The following is a 20,874-nucleotide window of genomic DNA, read 5'->3' on the forward strand; positions in this document are numbered from 1 at the left end:
CCCTCATTCTTTTTACGTCTTTTTTTTCTGCTCCATTCAGATGTTGGAAAGAGACTCTCTGCTTCTCTTTAATTAGCCCAGTACTAGGCTAACAATAGCCATCAAGTTGGCTTCTAGTCTGAGGAATCCCAGAGCAGAACTCCCATGGCCCCCAGTCTCTTACCACGATGGAGGTCAGGTCCTCACTCTCAAAGCGGCTGATGGCCTGGTCCAAGGATTTATACATGGCAGCAGAGATGCGCTGGGTAATGAGTCTGTTCAAGTCAATCGATCTACCCAACAGCTGGATGGAAGAGAGAGAGAGAGAAAAGCTACTTAAGATTCGCACGGGCACATGACAACTAAATGCACTGCACTGATAGGAAACTGGATTAAAAGTATAAAGGACATTACTGGGACAAATGGGGACTCTATGCAGAAAACAGTGTTGTTAAATTTCCTGAGTATGATAATTCTATTTTGATTACGAGAGAATATCCTTGTTCTTAGGAGATAGGTGCTGAGGTATCAGTGGTGAAGTTTCATGATGTCTGCAACTCACTCTCAAATGGCTAAGGAAAAAAGTATATATATTAAAAAATACATGTATTTTATTATTTATATATAAATACACATTTTTATAACATATATACTAGCAATATATATATTTACAGTACATTTACTATATTTGTGACAGAAAAAACATATATAAGAAAGAGAAAGTGAGGCAAATGTGGTAGAACAGTAATAATCATGAATCTCGCTATAAATATGTGTTCACTATGTTATTCTTTCAACTTTCCTGGAGGTTTGAAATATAGAAAGTTGAGGAAAAGTACGACTCATTCAGACTATAGGAAGAGGCTCAGGACAGGCTCTGGCGTCCCCGGCAATGCCGACATCCTAAATTTAGCCTGAGGTTCTTCCTGCATCTGTCCTGTGCCCCAACTCACCATCACCAGGGAACAGCAGGCCCTCAGCAAGGACCTACTGTGCGCCTTTATGGAGAGGAGTTTAAAAGCATGAGGATGAAGGGCTGGTTACAGGATGGAAAATACAGCTTATGATAATTTCCAGTGGGGTACACGTGGGCACTGTTGCAGATGCTATGTAGATAGCAATAAACATTTTTTTTTAAATTTTTAATTTTATTTTTTCCCCTAAAGCCCCAGTAGATATTTGTATGTCACAGATGCACATCCTTCTAGTTGCTGTACGTGGGATGTGGCCTCAGCATGGCCGGAGAAGCGGTGCGTCGGTGCTCGCCCGGGATCCGAACCCGGGCCGCCAGCAGCGGAGCGTGCCCACTTAACTGCTAAGCCACGGGGCCAGCCCAGCAATAAACATTTATTGAGCACCTGCTGTGTGCACTGCACTTTGCTAGGTGCCCAAGGATTATTCTTAACTATTTTCTTTTTTTCTATTTCCCTTTTGGGAGAGATTTTCTACCAACTGACTAGGCCCCCTTATAGCATCTCATGCACACATAAAGCCCTCAGTATTCAATGACCTGTGGCTAGTTCTGGCTGCATTCGTAACTGATAGCCGTAATCTTCTGAGAGGCTGGAGGAGAAGCATTGAGCCTCTGCTGTTGGCAGAGGTGAAAATGTTCTTTTTCCTCTTATGAGTCTCCATTTCCCTGGGATTTCTCATAGCAATGGGAATGTCCAGGGTTTCCAGGGTGAACCCTTTCCTCTCCACCCATGGCATCTTCTGAGCCTCAGCCCTGCCTCCTTTCACCTGCGTCTTCTCCACAAACACTGTGGACCACATAATAAGCACACAGAGGTCACAGTGTAATGGCCATTTCACCACTGCCTGGCTGACAGCAGGGCCTAGGAGTAGGGCGCAAAGTCTTCAGGAGCATCTCTCGTTTTGTCTGTCTGACTCACATTCATATTTTTAAGCAAGGGTGTGTTTCTGAACTCCTGGCAGCATTTCCTCTACTCTGGGGTCAAATGTGAACAGAAACCAACTCCACGAAAACAAAACATAACTTCTACCCTGGGTTTAGCCAGACCTGCTTCATTTCAAAGGCCCCACAGCCTTCTTCACTCAGGCCAGCATTTGGGCTCTGTTCAGAGATAGAGTTACCCAATTCTGAGCCAGATTCCCAAATGAAGGAAGGGGGCTGCAGCTTATGATAGGAAGGCAAAGGCTTTGAGGACCACCACTACTCCCCAGAGGTGAGCAGCAGATGGGCTGAGAAGCCTAGAACTTGAACCAAAGGAAGTCCAATGCCTTTTTATTGTTTGTAAGATTCTGAGGCTGCTACACCTGTGCTCAGAAGCCCACATGGGGCAGTATGCAGGGCAGACAGTACGCAGTCCTGACCGCAGAGCTCTATGCTAACACACAGCTACTCCACTATATCTCCACTGTGGCTTCTTTCACCATACCTGGACATGTCTCTGTTTCAGCAGTGTTTCATAGCGGTTGGATGGCGGGTACGGAATGATGACCCCATAATTCTTACATTCGGCCCTAAAGCGTTTATCCAACAGGACACTGGAAGGAATAAAGGTTAAATAAGGCCAGTAAACATGACAGTGAATGGTTTCCAATCGCCCAGTCACATCTATCTCAGACCATAGGATCTACAAATGAAGCACCATCTATTTTAAATATCATTTTTTTTGCTCTAGAGCAAAGTTCTTCAAATTTTTTTTTCACCCAAAGAAGCTCAATATGTGAAACAGAATTTCTAAGGTAAAGACAAGCAACACAGAAGTTGAGCCACTTTCCCCTTTTATTCATTTACCAAAAAAGCAACTGAGCGCATGCTTGGTCTATCCTAGGAAACACTCTATGTACTGGGGATACAAAGTTTCTGTCCTCATGGAGCTTACCTGCTAGTGAAGAGAGACTGATACTAAATAAACACGCAGAGGAATAAAATAACTTCAGATAACAGTAAACATCTGCATAGTATTTACTATCATCAGGCATGCACCCACGTGTGCGCACACAGTCATTTTTAATCTCATAACAACCCTATGAGTTAGATGTACTATTATTATCTTTCACATCGAGGCATGGATTGCAGAGTAACAAGTGCTCTGAAAATAATAAAACAGGATCATTTGGGGTTAGGAGGTCAAGGAAAGCCTCTCTAAAGATGTTGTGTTGGACAGAGACCCAAATGCTAAAAATGGAAAGATCTGGGGGAAGAATCTTTCAGGCACAATAAGCTGGTTAGATGTTAGATGTTCAAGAGGTTAGATGTTTTCTAGATGTAATTGGAGCCACCGAAAGATTTTAAGTAGGAGAGTGACATAATCTAAATCTACACTGTCCAATAGAGATAGCAGCCACCAGCCACGTGAGCTGACTGAGCACCTGAAATGTGGCAGGTCCAATTTGAGATGTGTTAGAAGTATAAAATACACACTAGATTTTGAAAACTTAGGGAAAAAACAATGAAAACTAGCTCTTCAATAATTTTTATATTGATTACATGTTGAAATTACAATATTTTAGATATACTGGATTATATTAAATATATTAAAATTAATTTCACTGGTTTATTTTTCCTTTTTTAAATACGGCTACTAAAAAATTTAAAATTACATTTGTGGCTCACATTTGTGGTTGCATTATATTTCTAATGGACAGCACTGATCTAGACCATTCTTTCCCTCCTGTGCATTCTCTGACTCTCCCAACTTGTCTCAATCTCCCCCAACTTCCCATATTTTTGAAAACCACAGATTTTATAGGGTGGGGTATCGATTAAGGGTCATATTTCAGAAAAGGATATTTTATAAACTAAATATACAGAGGACCTAGGGTTTGACAAGTCTGAGTTTGTTTATACAGACAATGGATCGGCATATTTGAAAGGAGAATTGTCTTAGAGAAGCTGAAACCCCAGCACACTGTTATAACCACATCCTATTCAATCCACAGACACTTATTAAGCGACTACGTTGTGAAAGGCTGTGTTCTCTGGGCTTTCCCTGAAATCTTCAGTACATGCTTTCTATACTTTCCATCATTAGGAGCCATTCACTTCACTTAATGCACATCCTGTGATAACAGAAACTTGTGCATTCTGCACATCAACTCCTATCTGAAATATATCAGAGCAACTCCAGCTGCTGAAAGCAAAATGAAGCAAATCCTTTCTGTAGAAAGAAAAATAATTTATTGAGGTAAGTAACTATCCTGGAAATTACTGGTCTGTACATTTGGATTTCCAATAAGAAGGGAAATACCTATATATACATTTTGAGATTTTTCTTGACCAGTACCATTCTTGAAACCCAGAAATTCAAGGGAGTCTAAATCAACACATACCAGCAACATCAATGAGCTCTAAAACTTGACATGTCTCTTACCCAGACTTCTTCACTGGCCTCCTATCTGGCCTACACACACCCATTCTTGCTCATCTCCAATTCATTCTCTACATTTTTATGTTTTTAAAAGTACAAACTTTTAAAAATAAAAATCAAATTATGTCACCATTGTACTTTTGAAACCATTCCATGGTGTTCCATTCCTCCTAGGATAATGCCTACAAGGCCCGTATGATCTGGGCCCTGCCTACCTCTCTAGCTTTGTTATGCAGCCTGCCCCCTCCTGTGGTCTGTGAATAAGACATTCACGTGTACTAACTCACATGAATGCTCTCAACAGCCCTATGAGGTAGGCATGCTACTATTATACTTCTGCCACAGCGACTTTGCACAAGTAGTTCCTTTTGCCTGCCATTTCCTGTCCCATCCTTCACCTAGTTTTACGTAACTCTTATCAACTTCAGATATGAACTCAAATGTTACTTTCTCAGGATACTTGTCCGTTCCCCACCCCAAAGACTAGTTCAGATTTAACTGTCCTATATCCCCACATTCTCATGAACTTTTCCTTCACAAGGAGCACATCACCTCACCGGCCACTGGGCATTCAGTAGTTTTTACTGATGTCTGTCTTCCCCGCTAGGCTGTAAGCTCCATGAGGTCCAGCACCATATATGCTTATTTTCCTTTCTCTAACATTCTAGCATCCAGTCTAGGCCCATGGAATCACTCAGATTTCCTTAGCTGCTAAAGGAGAAGGCAGGTTCTGCAACAGAAAACCATGTCTTCCAGGTGGCGATCTTAGGAAAGTTTGCCGTTCCTAGCCCTGGGGCTCATACCTGCCGGCCATGGCTTTGTAGTAAGCAAAGATCTGGTCCGCCAGCTTGTAGACAAACTGATCAAAGCACAGGTTCACCTGGTGAAGAGGAAGCAGGAAATGTCAATAGTGTCTGTCTGGCTTTATTACAAACGTAGGCGACTGAAAGAAGGCAGGAGTGCCCAAAGCGTGTTGTGGGGCAAGACACTTTCAAGGAAAAGAGAAGACTCTGTGGCCAACTAAGTTTGGGAAGTCTGGTCCCTGCCCTCAAGGTCCTCAGTTAGGCACAGAGGTCAAGTTCAAAAAGCAATTGGGGAACCTCCCCACCGGTCCCCTCCTCACTGTTACAAGGTGCCTGCCCAAGGGGGACGCAACAGATAATCTTCGTATCCTGTAATTACTCACATCAGCCACCCCCCACATCTCTCCTCACAGACTTTGTCTTTTCCCTTCATTTTACTTTGCTTTGCAAATGAAGAAATTGATGGTCATTAGAAATTTAATCTTTGGTTTTTAAAGAACAAGGGACTGTCTTGCCATTGTGGTGTTTCATTGCTTTGGTGGCAGATTGTGATGCTCAGGTGAGAAGAAAGTTCACATAAGACACAGAGAATCAGGACCAAACCCTCCAATGACGGCAAGAGGAGGAAACGGCTGAGTGGGACTCGAATGAGATGGGGCTGTGGCCCTGGCAGGGCATCAGTGTAACTTCAAAGGAAACACTCACATTTAGGTGATTAATCTTCGACTCTTCTCTCACCGCATTCTCAGCTCCATAAGCTTAAGTCTTTACTGAGAGAGTTTTCATTTCTTTTATGTTACATCCCAGACTCTTATTCTGAACACAAAACCACAGTGCTGTGTGCAGTACTGTCCTCATGTGCAGGTAACCAAGGCCTCTGCCCTGGACTTTGAGCTTCAAGGGTCCCCATTGGGCCCTCCTCCAGGTAAGAACCTGCAGGGTCCAGGTGGGGGTACGCACTCATACCCTATGCTCCCCTTCTAGAACTAGCTTTGAGAATGCTTGCTCAAATGGCCCAAGCCCCTTCCATGGCTTGGGTGTTCTTTTCCCTGGGTTCATCCCTGAGGGTGGACTGCACTGCAGGTGTGTGTGCCCCTAGGCCCTAGGTTGGCCCTGGGCCGCTGTTTGTGGGGAGGGGTGGGAGACAAAGCTTGGGTTTCCACACACAAACACACACACACACACACACACACACACACACACGCACACGAGGCTCTTCATGGTGCAGAGGAGAGTTGGGGGATGGGAAGAGAAAGGGGCAGGCCACCAGTGGGGGCTCTCAATTTGCACTTTTGCTCCACGCCCTCCAGTGTTACCTAGGGCCTGGCTGTGTGCTTTCTTTTCATTTATTTTAAAAATCTCACTTGGACACAAGACACACTAGATTTTTTGTTTTTTTTTTTGTTTTCAACCTATTGGAGAACATGACTGATAAATAAATGACAAGCAATAGGATATATTGAAGTATATGAGGAAGCCATTTGGTTTAAAACAGATTCAGCCTGACTTCGTTTTTCCAAAAGGGCCTGACGTGGCCTGTTGAGCATGCATTGTACATCTGCTTTAAACATTTACTATGTCCCAAAGACAAGAATGATGCCCTTAAAGGTAGGGATGTAGCTTCCCCCCACATCAGCATTTCTTTAAGGATAAGCATCTCTCTCTAAACTAAGGATTAATTACTGACCTGCTGTGCTCACCTTGTGACCACTGACCTGCTGTGTTCACGACTCTGCTGTGCCAGCAATCTCATGACAATTGTAAAAGGGACATTTCTGTCATATATGATGTATGCTCTTTGTTCCAAGATGACATAGAACCACTCTGTACACCCTACTTCTTTGGTGCCCTTTCTTCCTTGGGGAAGGAAGGCCCCAGGCTAGTCCTCAGATCTGGCTCATAATAAACCCACCCCAATTCTGATTTATAGATTGATTATGGATTATTTGTGTCAACATGACTATCTAAAATCTTGTCAGAAAACGGACTTGTCAAAGCTAAGATGCAACCAATTAGCTTGTCTCCTGGAATCTCTCTTCCAAGTTTGTGTATTGCTCTGGAGACACGGGATAGATTTGCATTAGGATCCATCAAAGTTTTCAACTCCCATAGAAATCAGAGGGCTTAGAAAGAAAGCAGCATCTATACTAGCTTTCCTTTGAAATATATAAACCCCCAAACTAATTTGGTGGTAATACTTATCCTAAAACATTCATGTCTTTCCTTTATAAACAAGAATGCCTTACATTTGTATGACAATTTTACCTAATTGGTCTCACTCTGTGTTTATCTAACCCCATGCAGTTAAGTAGAGCAGAGACTATCCTTCCAGTTTCCAGAAGGCAAAACGGAGATATTTGGGTAGTGACTAGTGCTGCTGGTCCTCACAAGTGGTAGGACTGCATTTTCTCGCTCCTCTTTGAGGGAGGCAGAGCCGTGTGACTTCTTTGACCAACAACATGTTTCACTTCCAGGTGGAAGCTTTAAGTACCAGAGTGTGATTCATCCTAACCCTTCCCCCTGCCATGGCAACTAGTGAATGTTCCAGATGGGTCCAAGATTGAAAACCACATGGAACAGAGCCTTCAGCCAACCCATAATGGAGAAATGAACCTTTTGTTTCAAGCTATTAAGAATTTGGGGTTGTTTGTTACTGTACCATAACCTAACTTATCCTGACCATTACAGAAAAAAAGCTGTTGAGTGACTATTAAATAGCTTAATAGGTGAGAGGATGCTACTTCAGCCCTACCAGAATGAGACTCTGTAAGCTGTGTGACCTTGGGGTAATGACATGACCACTTTAAGTCACAAATTTATTATCTGTGTAATAGATAGTAGCATATACTTCTTTACATTCTTATAAAGATTATTTAAAAGGTCTCTTTATATAGTGCTTAGCATTGTGCCTGGCAAATGATAAATATATAATAATTGATAGGTGGTATTACTGTTGTTATTAGCCAAGTAATTCAACCATAAAAGATCCATTAGAAAATTAATTTTACCCATGCAGTTCTATCCTTTGCCATCCCTTAATACATTTGAAAAAGAAAGACCATCATCCCACTCTAGGTCCTTTTTGATGATCACAATGTTTATAAAGATGACTCTCCAGAACAAGTCAGTGATCCCCCATGCTATGGTCTGAATGTTTGTGTCCCCCTAAAGGTGATAGTCTTAGGAGGTGGGGCCTCTGAGAGGTGCTTAGGTCTTGGGGGTGGAGCCCTCATGAGTGGGATTAGAGCTCTTATAAAGGAGACCCCACAGAGCTCCCTTGCCCCTTCCACCAGGTGAGGACACAATGAGAAGCCTGCAATCCAGAAGAGGGCCCTCACTCGACCGTGCTGGCACCCTGATCCCAGATTCCAGCATCCAGAACTGTGAGAAATAAAATTCTGTTGTTTATAAGCCACTCAGCCTGCGATAGTTTGTTAGAGCAGCCCAAACAGACTAAGCAACCCCACTTTGTGCCAAGAGCTAAAGATGTGAGAAGTCCAGACTCTCGGAACAAGATCACAGGAACAAAAGGACAAGCATGCCACTCGCCTCGGCTTCGATCTCATCATACAGGAACTGCTTTTTAAACTTGGTCAGAGCGTAGTAGGCGCTGTCGTTGTACAGATCCAAAGGGTAGAGGACGTACCTACAGAGGGAAGAACAGCAGCCAGCAGCTTACCAATGATCCCTCTTACGGAAGGCAGATTTATACTCGCTTGGGAAATATAAAGGGTTGGGTGAAAAGATGAACAAGTTCAGATTTAGGAAAGAGAACCTTTCAGCTCCCTATGATGTTTCCAGCCTCCACTTAGGAATCACTTACTTTACAGCCTGCCCAAGGAAATCAAAAGTCCATGATGCTAATAAACCCAAGGCCTGAAAAAATTAGTCTGGGACTAAAAGACACTGGGTTACAGTTAAGGTTACTAGTTTCCTGATCCCCAGAGATGATTATTTTCCGAGCATGGCTGTTATGAGACTGACAAAGTATAGGAAGGGGCAGTTGGGGTGGTAGTCTTCTGAACCTATCTGCAAGGCTGAGTCAAATCTGGTGTGACCTGATCCTTGGCCTGAGCTCTCTCCCTGGTGGGGCACACTGCCTCATCTGGAAAGTTCTGGAAACAAGAGAGCTTCCTGGCAAACTACTCTCCACCTGCACCCTGGGAACCTCGTTGCTGGCCCAATCCTGCCTCTTACTCCATCATGGAAGGTTCTTTGGTTTCCAGGATATGGTCTGTTAGAATCCAGGGCATGGACATCTCAATAGGGAACTGGATTCGCCGGCCCATGGTTAACTCCAGGAAGAATTCTCGGAACCAGAGCTGGGAGAGGTCGCAACACTGCTGCAGGGCCTCTGGAAGCATGAGGGAAAGAGCCTTGGGTTACACACAGGAAGCACCATAAGATCTTAGTTCGTACTGTTTTTATTAACTTTCATTGTTATTCTCTTCACTGTGCCAGGTACACAGCAGTTACTCATAAACACGACTTGATCAGTGGATCCTGCTCTCTTGTACTTGAAGGCCAGCCTAACGTCTGCTTAGAAGATAGCGTTTGTTAAGCTTCAGAGACAGCGGCACTGCATGGGGGAGGGGGGCAGTGATGCTTTAGAGCTTTAGATGTCCCTACAATTTCCATCATCCCCCTACAAAGCCATCCTAAAAATACACAATCTAAGAGTAAGAGTGTGCTTGCTATACAAACATAGTGTCAAGACAGGTCCCCAAGTGCCAGCTTTTAACTGGACTGCAGCTCCTTGACCCCCTGTATGTGGAATTCTGGATCCCTTACTGCTCAAAGGCCTCGAAGGCCCTTCCAAGGCTGCCCTCTATGGAGAATTTTGGACTGTCTGAGATCCTCTTTCCAATACCAGCAGATGCATTACCACTGCCACGTGCCTGGATGCTGCTCTCCCTCCACCCTGCCCCGCCCCACCTGGATGCATCCTCCTAGAAGGAGAGGAGGAGTGGGGGACACAGGATCAGGGTACAGCCTGGGAGCCTCCTTTGCAAGAAGCAACAAGCACTGATCAGCTCAGAGCTGCTGCTTAGAAGCAAGAGGCTGACCTAGTGCCTGGCTGTGTCTGCGTGTGTATTCCTGGTTTTGATCCCCCTCTACTAAGGACTTCAGGACAAACTAGCCACAAATATCTACCAGAAAGATATTTCCAGCTAAGTCAGAATAGCTGGACTGAGCCTGGCCTATCCTAGCTCCCAGAGTCCACTGGAAAGTGTGCATTTTTTCCTTTTGGCAAAATGTGCTTCTTTGGGTACATGATCACATCTCTTTGCAACTTCTGGCCTGACAGCCTTAGTTCCTCTGGGCCCTGGGACCCCCATCCTCTTCCCGCTGCCCAGACACTGCGGCTCACCGCTGATGTTGAGCAGGTGCGTGAAGAAGAAGGACTGTTTGTGGAAGTCCTCTATGGCGAGGACGATGGGTCCATCCAGGCTGCTCCTCAAGGTCTTCTTGGAGCCGCTTTTGTCGGCGATGAGCGATTCAAGCATCGTCCGTACCATGTACAGCTTGAAAAAGAAAGTAAGATGGGAAGGTCAGGGGCTGGACCTCCGTCCTGGGAAAGGTTGCTTTGTGCTGTATTTATATTTTTCTTTTTTTCTGCAAATGCCTGCTCTTAAAAAGCACTGTCTCAAGGAAGCACTGGTTTAGGGTTGGAGAAGTGAATTTGGAACATGTAAATCTTCAAGAGGGAGACTGGCCAACCTGGGAAGGAAATTCTCGGGGCCAGCAGCGTCCTTGGGTGTCTGGACCTGGTAATACCAGGTAGTTCAAGGCCCGGGTTCCTGCCTGCTCTGCTAGGTTAAGGGCGTGGGCATCAGAGGAGAACCTCATTCCACGTCACTCTGGAGTCACTCTCTGTTTTTACTGGACAGCCACAGTGGCTCCATGGGTGGAGCACTGGACTGAGAGTCAAAAGATTGGGGTTTCAAGGCCAGGCACTGCTGCTGACTTGCTGTGTGACCTTGGGCAACAAATCCCCACTCTGGGCCTCAGTTTTCTTATCTGCTAACACGAGGCAGTTGCACCAGATGCTTTCTCAAACCAGTCCCTTTCAGCTCTAACATTCTGAGGAACTGTGAAATGGGATATAATCAGAACAAGCCCCCCACCACCTCAAGTTTCTGACCCTCAGCGTGTTGAATCCATTACCAAAGGATGGCGCCCTCTGGTGGCGCCAGCTGCACGGCACAGCCTGCAGAAATCCTAGGTGGAAAGCGGGTGAGATTGGTACTTACACAAGAGGCCTACTAGACAATTAACTCCCGCTTACAGAGGGCCTTAAGTGCAAAGGGCGCAAGTGCTAATCTAGATCTTTCCACATCATTTGTCTTTGAATCTTAGGGCTGGAAGGGGCCTTGAGGAGCCAGGCTAGTCCATTCCTGCTGCCTCCTGGAGAAGTGCACCCAAACCAACCCAGCCAGGCGGTGTTATACCAGGGATCGGCAGCCTCTTCGGCCCTGTGTGCCACCAGTGGGGTGAAACAAAGCCCGCGGGGACCACTGGCAGGCCTAAGACATAGATAGGAGAGAGGAGGAGGGAATGGGAGGGCAGGAGAGACAGGGAAGAGGGAGAGAGAGGAGAGAGAGAGAGAGAGAGAGAGAAAAGCAAGAGGTATTGTATACAGTGGGAAAGCCGCGGCGATTGCTAGGGGCCACTTGCCGACCACCTCTGAAACGCTCCAACCTCCCTCTGCCACCATGTCCGTCCTTGCTGCCTCTGGATCTTCTCTAGGACCTCACCCACCACGCGCCTGGCACTGGGCTGGGCAGTGCGGCCACAGAAAGCAGTGGCACATCACCCCTCCCACAGCATTCCCTTTACGGTAAAGGAACTACCGTGGTTGCCAGTTTATTCCACAGTCCACCCTCTGCAACCCCATCGAAGGGCACGGTTGATCGTCGCTAAGAATCGAGAAGCACTGTTCTAAAGATGGCCTTTGGAGTCCTCAAAGAAAGGATTCTTCAAGTCCAAGCTGCATAGGTATTGACTGATCTGTATCAAATTCTAACTATTTGAAAATCCGTTTCTTCCATAAGCGGGGCAACTCTTTTTCTCACCTAGTCCTATGGAACAGAGCACTTAATTCACCACAACAGCCAACAGCCTAGCTATGCTAGATGCCCGTGTCTTCTGTGCGCTGAAGGCTCCAACAGAGCCCTGGGTGGGAGTCAGGAGACCTGGTTCTTGTCTCACCTCCACCTGTGACTCACCTTGTGGCTTGGCCAAGTCACTTCCCCTCTCTGGACCTCAGTTTCCCCATCTGTAAAATAGGGGGAGGGGAGTGGGACGAGTCTGTCTCTAAGGGCTCTTCCAGCTCTGACTGTCTAGGAGTCTATTAAATGCATCTGTTACCTAACGGGACTCGGTGGTGCTGGAGGCGGGGATTAACTGTGGGTCAGGCTCCCCTCTCACTTATTTATGTAAATGCTCTTTCCTCTCTCTCTTTCTCTCTCTCTAGTTCTCTCTGCCTCTTGGCCCCCCTCTCCATCCTCCTTCTTTCCAGTCTCTCTTTGCCTCGTCTGTCTCTTCCTCGCTCACGTCTCAGGACTTACAGAAACACCTGAAAGCCCTGCTCAGCCCCCGAGAGCAGTCCGGCCTGGAAACGTCTCCAGAACTGTTTGTAGAAGCTTCCTTGGGGTGTTCCACAATCAGCAGGCAAGATTAGTGCAACTGGCCCTTTGGCTGTGAAGCCAAGCGAAGTTACGATGATGCTGCTTGGACGCCATCTCGCCCCTGCCCCTGCTCCTCTCCCCCTGTCCAGACACAGACACACACACAGTGAGGAGGGTCCAGGGGTGGGCCTCAGATGGCTCATCTCAGAGGATTCATGGACTCGGGATTTCAGAGCTGAGAGAGGCTTAGAGGTCACGTGAAGCAGGAGCTCCCAGCCTGGAGCTTCTGGGGCCTATGAGACATTTAAAAGCTGCAATGGATCCACTTGCTTTTTTCTACCTTAAACAGCCTCCCCAAAACCATTTATCCTTACGTAGGTGTTAAGGATTTAACTAAGATGCCAGATTCTGTGTTTTTGTTTTTGTTTTTTTTTTGTAATTTTACAACTGCTTTGGACAAGCCACAGGCAACTTCTTGTTGTTCAGAAGCTCTGGTTGGCAACTGTGAATATCTCTGATTCTAGACTTTCTCTAAGGGATCAAGGGCTTTCAAAACTTGTGCGTTTTGGAGGATTTGGGGAATAATAAAAGGGGTCAGTAACACGATTTCATCCAAAGTTTTCATTTTATGGAGAAGCTAATCAGAGCTCAGAGAGGTCAAGGCACTTGCCCAAGATCACACAGCAAGTCAGAGGCAGAACTTGTGAGTTCCAAAGCTAGGATGTCACTGCAGGGGAAGGGGCCAGGGTTCATTAAAGACGGACAAGATAGACACATATAGATTGCACTTTAAACTCCTCCTACACTTTGGAACCTGTACTTCGCAGGGCTAGGAGACAGCCAGTCCTGGTATTACCCCCATTTGCCAGATTAGACAACTGAGGCACAAAGAGATTGTGTAATGTGCCCGAGGTCACACAGGTATCTAGGACTAGAATCCAGGTCTCCTGAATCTTAAGCCAGCGGTCGTCCCTTCTATATCAGAACAAGATGGCAGAATAAGACTAGAGCAGCTGCTTGATCCTGCCCCTCCTGCCTGAGGACCCCCAGCCCCACTGCCCCACAGTCCGGCCAGGATGACCTCCCATGGCCTGGCTGGCCTCTGAGTCAACAGAGCTGGCCTATGCCTGGGGCCGCTTACCTGTGTGCTGGAGGGCCCCACGGCCCGCCGGGGCACCTTGATGTCAAAGCCACCTTTGGGATCCTTCTCCCCTCTCAAGCACGGGTCATTAGGGGGCTCTCGGCCCCCCTCCCAGTCACAGATGGTTTTCCGAATTGCCTGCAGGACACTGGAGAAGGAAGACCCGAGACTCAGACCAGGTTTTACTATTGGGAGGAGGAAGTGCAAGCCTGTTTCTAGAGTCCATGGTGTCCCAGGACCACTTGCCTTAGAATTCCTGGGGTGCCTGTGAAACACGCTCCTTCCTGGGCCCCACCCCCAGGGATGCTGGTTTAACAGATTTGAGGTGCAGTCCAGATGCGTGCATTTTACAAGTGCCCCGGGTAATGCTGATGCCCACTGGCTGTCTGAGAACTCAGCTCTGAGTCTGGGCAGTGGGAGAACACTTGAGCGAGGCAGGATGGCTATTTTTCTTTTTGGTTATAAAAGAGCCTCATTAGTCCAATTAAATCTCTGTATATTTAAAGTTTAAATAATAGCTTATATTTGTTGCCTACTTACTCCTCACTGTTGTGTGCTTAGGTCTACACATCGATTATCTTACTTCATCATCCCAACAGCCTATGAAGTAGGTACCATTATCATCCACATTTTACAAAAGAGGGAAACTGAGGCTCAGAGAAGGTAAGTAACTTGACTAAGCTCACACAGCTAACAGTGGTGCATATGGGCTTCAAACCCAGAGACTGAGGCTTAAATTCAGCCCAAATGTCCAATCTCCTAAGAAGGCCTCCTAGAACTTGCTGGAACTTGCTAGAAGGGTCTGTGTGTGTTCGGAGGTTTCCCTGAAAGCCAGCTGTGCCAGGGTGCACCTAGCACCCCCGATTTTTGATGTACCCCTGAAAAAGGCCATCTGAAGACCCACCTGATGAGGACGTTCTTCTTCTTCCGCACCGCCTGCCTCAGGGGCTCGCGCAGTGTCACCTGGGCAAAGTCCTGCAGGGCCGCGTAGATGGTGTTCCTGATGGCCTGGTTGAAGACGCTCTCCATCCTGCCCATGAGAACCTGCAGGCCTTTAATCATGGCGATCACCTGGCCAGACAGAGATCAAGGTCACACTCATTCTGCCTCGACACACCTGTCTGTCCAGTACCCTGCCCCACACTGCAGGGAGGGCACTGTGCAAGACGTCCAGAAGCACAGGGCCAGCCAGCGCTACTCAAAGTGCCAGTTCACGGCTAATTTCAGGGAAGAAACATGTGCCAGATGCAAATCAGCACTCTGCTTCCTTCATTAAGAAAGTCCTGCTACAAAGCAAAGACGTCAGCTAAATTGAAAAGTTTGCTTCCCGAGGCAGCCGATTTTCATTCTGGCACCAGCTCCCTATCTTGTTGCTGACTGGTGACAAATGGCAACCAGTCCACGGAGCACATTTTGAGTGCCACTCTGACTTCTGGAGGCCTCTCCATCTACCATGCACCCACAGACCATATCAAATAGAACTTTTTTTCACCATAAAATTTTTAAAAGACTTTTTAGAATCTCTGCTTTTGAAGTAATCTGGCCAGTTGCTACTTGAGTCCATAAAGTAGAATTCCCGTAGAATTCTTGGGGGGAAGCCTCTGTCCTTCTATTTGCCTCCTCCCTAGCCTCTTAACTCACTCATCTGTCTGCAGAGGTGGGGAGAGGGGGGTCTGTGATGAGTGTAGCCTGACCTTGGCGCTCTCTCTTGGGACCTGCCTGCCTGTGGGGTGTGTGCCCTCTCCTTGGGGTCTAGTCTTCTCTTGCAGTAATCATCCCCTCCCCATCCTGAGGAAGGGAGGCAGGTATTTATGTAGCTGCTTTGCCTGTTTCCCAGTGGGAAGGTTTAATGGGATTAAGGGAGGAATAGAACGTCTAGTGTGGCCTTGGGTGGAAGCCACATTCTCTGGTGCAGCTTTACCAGCAACAAACTTCATCCTTTGACCCCTCATCAGCCTCAAGTGCTAATTTCTAGGTTGGTTCAGAATTCAGGAAAACATGTGCCAAATCAGCCTCCTGACAACTGCCTCACTTATCACACCCATCAGGACATGTTCCACTTCCTCCCTCTGCACCAGACTGTCAGCACTGCAGGGGCAAGGCCCGGCCATGCTGTGCACACCCTCGCCACACTGTGCGCGCCCTGGACATGCTGTGCACACCCTGGACGCGGTGTGCATGCCCCATCCCCGGGGCCTGGGCCCATGGTGGGCAGTCAAGAAATTTTTGTTGAAAAGAAATGAGTGAATGAGGTTAGATGCTAAGCCTTTTTCTTCCTCTAAGCCTTTTTCTTCCTCTAAACCTTAAAGGAAGAAAAAGAATATTCGAGGTAGAGGAAATGGTGAGAATGGAGTTCAGGAGCTGAGGATTTTCACTGGAACCGACAGTATGACAGTTTTGCTGAAGAAAAGCTTTAGTGCAGAGAAGTAACAGGAGAGAAGCTTTAAAGGAACATTAGGTCATAAAAGAATCTGGGCTCCTGGCTAGTGATGTAACTAGGAAATATTGGGACAAAGGAAGGACTAGATAATGAAGATGTTTCAGAATAAATCCAAACATAGAAGAGTGTACAGATCTGTTAGACCTAAGGGAAAATCTTTGCAACTTTGGACTAAGCAGAGATTTCTTAGCTAGAACACAAAAATCACAAACCATAAAATAACAGATAAGTTGAACTTTATCAAAATTAAAAACAGTTGCTCTTTAAAAGGAATCCCTAAGAAAACGAAAAGGCAAGGTCAACAATTAGAAAAAATATCTGCAACATATATATGACTAAGGACTTGTATCTAGAGTATATAAAGAATTTTCACAATTCAATAAGAAGACAGAAACCCAATTTAAAGAACGGACAAAAGATTTCAACGGACAATACTTCACAAAGGAAGACATATGAATGGTCAATAAGCACATGAAAAGATACTCAATATTATTAGTCATCAGGGAATTGCAAATTGAAACCTCAATGAGATTTCACTAAACACCCATTAGAATGGTTAAAACTAATAGGATTGACAATACCAAGGACTGCGAGGGTGTGGAGCAGGAGAACCCTCATATATAACTGGTGAGAACATAAAATGGTACACCCACTTTGGAAAACTATTCAGCAGTTTCTCAATAAATGAAACATACACCTACAATATCACCATTCCAAGAGAAATAAAAACCTACATCCACACAAAGACTTATACTCAAATTTTTCAAGTAACTTTATTCATATTGGCCAAAAGCTGGAAATGGCCCCATGTTCATCAACAATTGAATGGATACACAAACTGTAGTACATCCATACAATGGAATAATACTCAGCAACAAAAAGGAAAAAACTATTGATACTCAAAACAATGTGGATGAAACTCAAAATTATTATGCTGAATAAAAGAAGCCACACACAAAAAATATATACTGTATAATTCCACTCATATAAAATTCTAGAAAATGCAAACAAATCCATGATGACAAAAAAAAAATGATTGTTTGGGGCCAAGGATGGAGGGAAGGATAGACTGCAAATAGCATAAGTCTTTAAAGGAAAATGGAAATGTTCTGCATCTGGTGTTTGTGGTTTCACAGGTGTGTATATAACTGTCAAAACTCTTTGAATCATATACTTTAAATATATGCAGTTTATTGAATATAAACTGTACCTCAATAAAGAGGATTATAAAAAAACTATAATATCCTCATGGAGATATCACATTCATGATACAAGAGCAGGGTGCTATAAAAAAAGGAACATTCAGAGAACAAGATGGAGCTTTTAGACATTAAAAATACGATAAGCAAAATAAAAAATACCAATAGAGTTAAAATTGAATTTAAGGAAATATTTCATAAAGCAGAACAAAAATAAGTGAGGTACCATAAGAGAGAAAACATAAAAAAATTAGACACTAAATCCTGGATGCCCAACATCTGACAAATAGAAGACTCAGAAAGAGAGAAAATTGAGAGGAGGAAATTATCAAAATTAAAATACAAGGAAATTTCCCAGACCTAAAGAATATGTATTTCCACACTGAAATGGCCTATTTAGTTTCCAAAACAATGAATGCAAAAGGCTCTCAACACGATGCCTCACAGTGAAACTTCAGAAACACAGGGATAAAGAGATGAGACTGTAAAATTCTACAGAGGAAAAAGAAGAATAAAGTTGGAGGACTCACATTTCCTGATTTCAAAACTTACTACAAAGCTACCGTAATCAAAATGGTATAGTACTGGCGTACAGTACTATATACAAATAGCCCAAGTAAAAAATGATATACAGACAAATAGCCCAAGTAAAAAAATGGGCAAAGAATGCGAATAGACATTTCTCCAAAAAAGATACACAGATGGCCAATAAGCACATGAAAACATGCTCAATATCATTAGTTGTTAGGGATACACAAATCAAAACCACAACTAGAAACCACTTCACATCCACTAGGATGGCTAAAATGCAAAAGACAATAACAAGTGATGGTGAAGATGTGAAGAAATTGCAACCCTCATACTTTGCTGGTGGAACTGCAAAACGATGCAGCTGCTTTGGAAAAAATGTGGCAGGTCCTCAAATTTTTAAACATAGAGTTACTACACGACCCAGCAATTCCACTCCTAGGTATACACCCAAGAGAAATGAAAACATATTTCTACACAAAAACTTGTACATGAATGTATATATTAGCATTCTTCATAACAACCAAAAAGTTGAAACACCCCAAATGTTCATCAATGTACGTATAAACAAATGTGATATATCCATACAATGGAATATTATTCAACCATAAAGGAATGGAGTACTGATACCTATGCTACAACATGGATAAACTCTGAAAACATCATGCCAAGTGAAAGAAGCCAGTCACAAAGGATTACATATTATATGACTCCATTTATATAAAATCTCCAGAATATGCAAATCTCTGGAGACAGAAAGTAGCATAGTGGTGGCCAGAGGGATGGGGAAAGGGAGGAATGGGAAGTGACTACCCATGGGTATGGGTTTCTTTTTGGGTGACAAAAATGTTATAAGATTCGACAGTGGTAATGGTTTCACAACTCTGAATATACTAAAAATGACTGAATTGTACACTTAAAAGAGTAGATTTTATGGTATGTGAATTATATCTCAATAAAGCTATTATTAAAAAAATTCTACAGAGGAAAAAATAACAATAAATCAGGGATTAGAACAGAATCCAACTTTTCAACAACAGTACTAAAAACTAGAAGACAATGGAATAATACCTTCAAAATTCTGGAAAAAAATTATTTATAATTTAGAATTCTATAACTGGCCAAATTATAAGTGACGTTAGAAGTGAAATATTTTCAGACATTCAAGATCTTGAGAATTTGTTCTCCCATAATCATAGACAGCTGTTGGAGGATATACTCCACTAACATAAAGACAGAGGCAGCCCTGGGTTCCAACACAGGAGAGAGAAACGGAATTCCCAGGATAATGATGAGGAGACATCTCAGATCAGTCTCCAGGCAGCAAGTCTAGAGACAAACCAGTTCAGATTGGAAAGAAGAAAAAAGGGCTTCAGCAGGAATGGCTTCAAGAAAAAAAGAACAATAAAATTCATAAAGTAATGATTGTGATGGACAGTTTTGTAAGAAGTTTTACATTTTGCTGGTATGTTTGAAGTTTCCTTTTTGATAGGTTCATAGAAAACTAAAACAAAAAATAAGGCATTGTTAACTCTAAGAAAAACAAAAGCTGTACAAGAAAAGAAATGTATTCACATTAGACCATGTGACTCAGCAGTGAACAATAGCTACTCGGTTATAATAATACAGAGTAACTATTAATTTAATCAAAAAATAATTAAACCAATTAATGGGAAGATGGGAGCAGGGAACTGGGTGTGTTGGGGAGCAGGGGGTAGGAGATGGAGACGAGAGAGCTAAATCATTATCTCCCAAAGTAGGAAACTAACAGAAAATGCCATAAATTGAAAAACCAAGAAATAGCCCCATAAGCCTGTTACTTAGAAATACAGAGATAAATACCAGAAGAAATAGGTGAAAGATGTTTCCTGTTTGGGGATTCAGGGAGAGTGTGGTGGCACAGGTTACTATTGCCTTGTTTTATTGTTGTTAAATGCCACATAGAACTATTTTTCTTAAAAATTTTTTTGCATGTTTTATTAATAAAATAAAAATTATAAAACCTCTCGATGTATAGTAAAGTAAGGATTAGAAGAAAATGTAGCAAAATGTTAGCTGTGGCTGTCTTGGGATGATTTTATGAGGCTGTGGGAAGGTGAGGGTAGGAGTGGGGTTGGGGGGGCATTTTCTAAATTACTTCCAGTGCATATGTATCCCTTTTATTAAGGAAAGAAAAGTGTAAACACTTTTACGAAGTTGCATGTCCCCTCTGACTGTAAGTCTCATTTGAAAAAGGCTTGAGGGGGGTCTTCTCGAGTCATGGAAGCACCAGGGGGTCAGAGGACCACTCAGAGCAATGCCAAGTGTGACTATAAATTGTCTCCTGCCTGAAATTACACCACGCAGCCTCAGTCCTTTAGAGTGCAGCCTGGAGACCTGCTAAAGAACAACTCTAACCTCCCACACGTGTGTGACTCTTTACTGCTTTCATGGCTCATCTGCATCATTATCTCTGACAATTATTGCTTGATTTTCAACAAAAACTCTGGGATGAAAGCAGATAGAGGTTATCAGCTCCATTTTACAGATAAGGAAGCTGAGGCTCAGAGAGATGAAGTGACCTCAGGGCCCAGGGCTAGGATCTAAGTCTCTGACTTCTAGGGTTCAGATGGTCATGAAAGAGGGAGCTGTCACCTACAACCTCGTGTGAATGAGTTTCTTCCCCGAAACAGATATATCTTTTTGTAATCAAACAAACAAAAAAACAACTCAAAGGTTATTAAACAGGAAGCAAGAGTCTTCCCTCCAGAAATTACTACTGTTAATGGTCTAGTATATATATAAATAACAAATACTGACGTCCTTCAGTTTTGATA

General features: G+C 44.1%; 1 protein-coding gene across 4 annotated transcripts in view; it reads right to left on the reverse strand.

The window, feature by feature from the left end:
- CYFIP2 (cytoplasmic FMR1 interacting protein 2) overlaps positions 1–20,874 on the reverse strand; it is a 133,315-nt gene that overhangs the window by 69,153 nt on the left and 43,288 nt on the right. For all 4 annotated transcript variants that reach the window (XM_004428593.3, XM_087429496.1, XM_014786143.2 and 1 more), the window contains exons 14-21: positions 14,796–14,962; positions 13,892–14,039; positions 10,491–10,644; positions 9,317–9,473; positions 8,669–8,765; positions 5,120–5,196; positions 2,379–2,487; positions 164–283 (exon numbers count right to left, since the gene is read on the reverse strand). In XM_004428593.3, the coding sequence (XP_004428650.1) occupies positions 164–283; positions 2,379–2,487; positions 5,120–5,196; positions 8,669–8,765; positions 9,317–9,473; positions 10,491–10,644; positions 13,892–14,039; positions 14,796–14,962 (1,029 nt within the window). The remainder of the gene's footprint in view (positions 1–163; positions 284–2,378; positions 2,488–5,119; positions 5,197–8,668; positions 8,766–9,316; positions 9,474–10,490; positions 10,645–13,891; positions 14,040–14,795; positions 14,963–20,874) is intronic.

Source organism: Ceratotherium simum, chromosome 4 (assembly GCF_057802395.1).
Source record: "Ceratotherium simum simum isolate JZ-2026a chromosome 4, ASM5780239v1, whole genome shotgun sequence".
Classification (NCBI taxonomy): domain Eukaryota; kingdom Metazoa; phylum Chordata; class Mammalia; order Perissodactyla; family Rhinocerotidae; genus Ceratotherium; species Ceratotherium simum.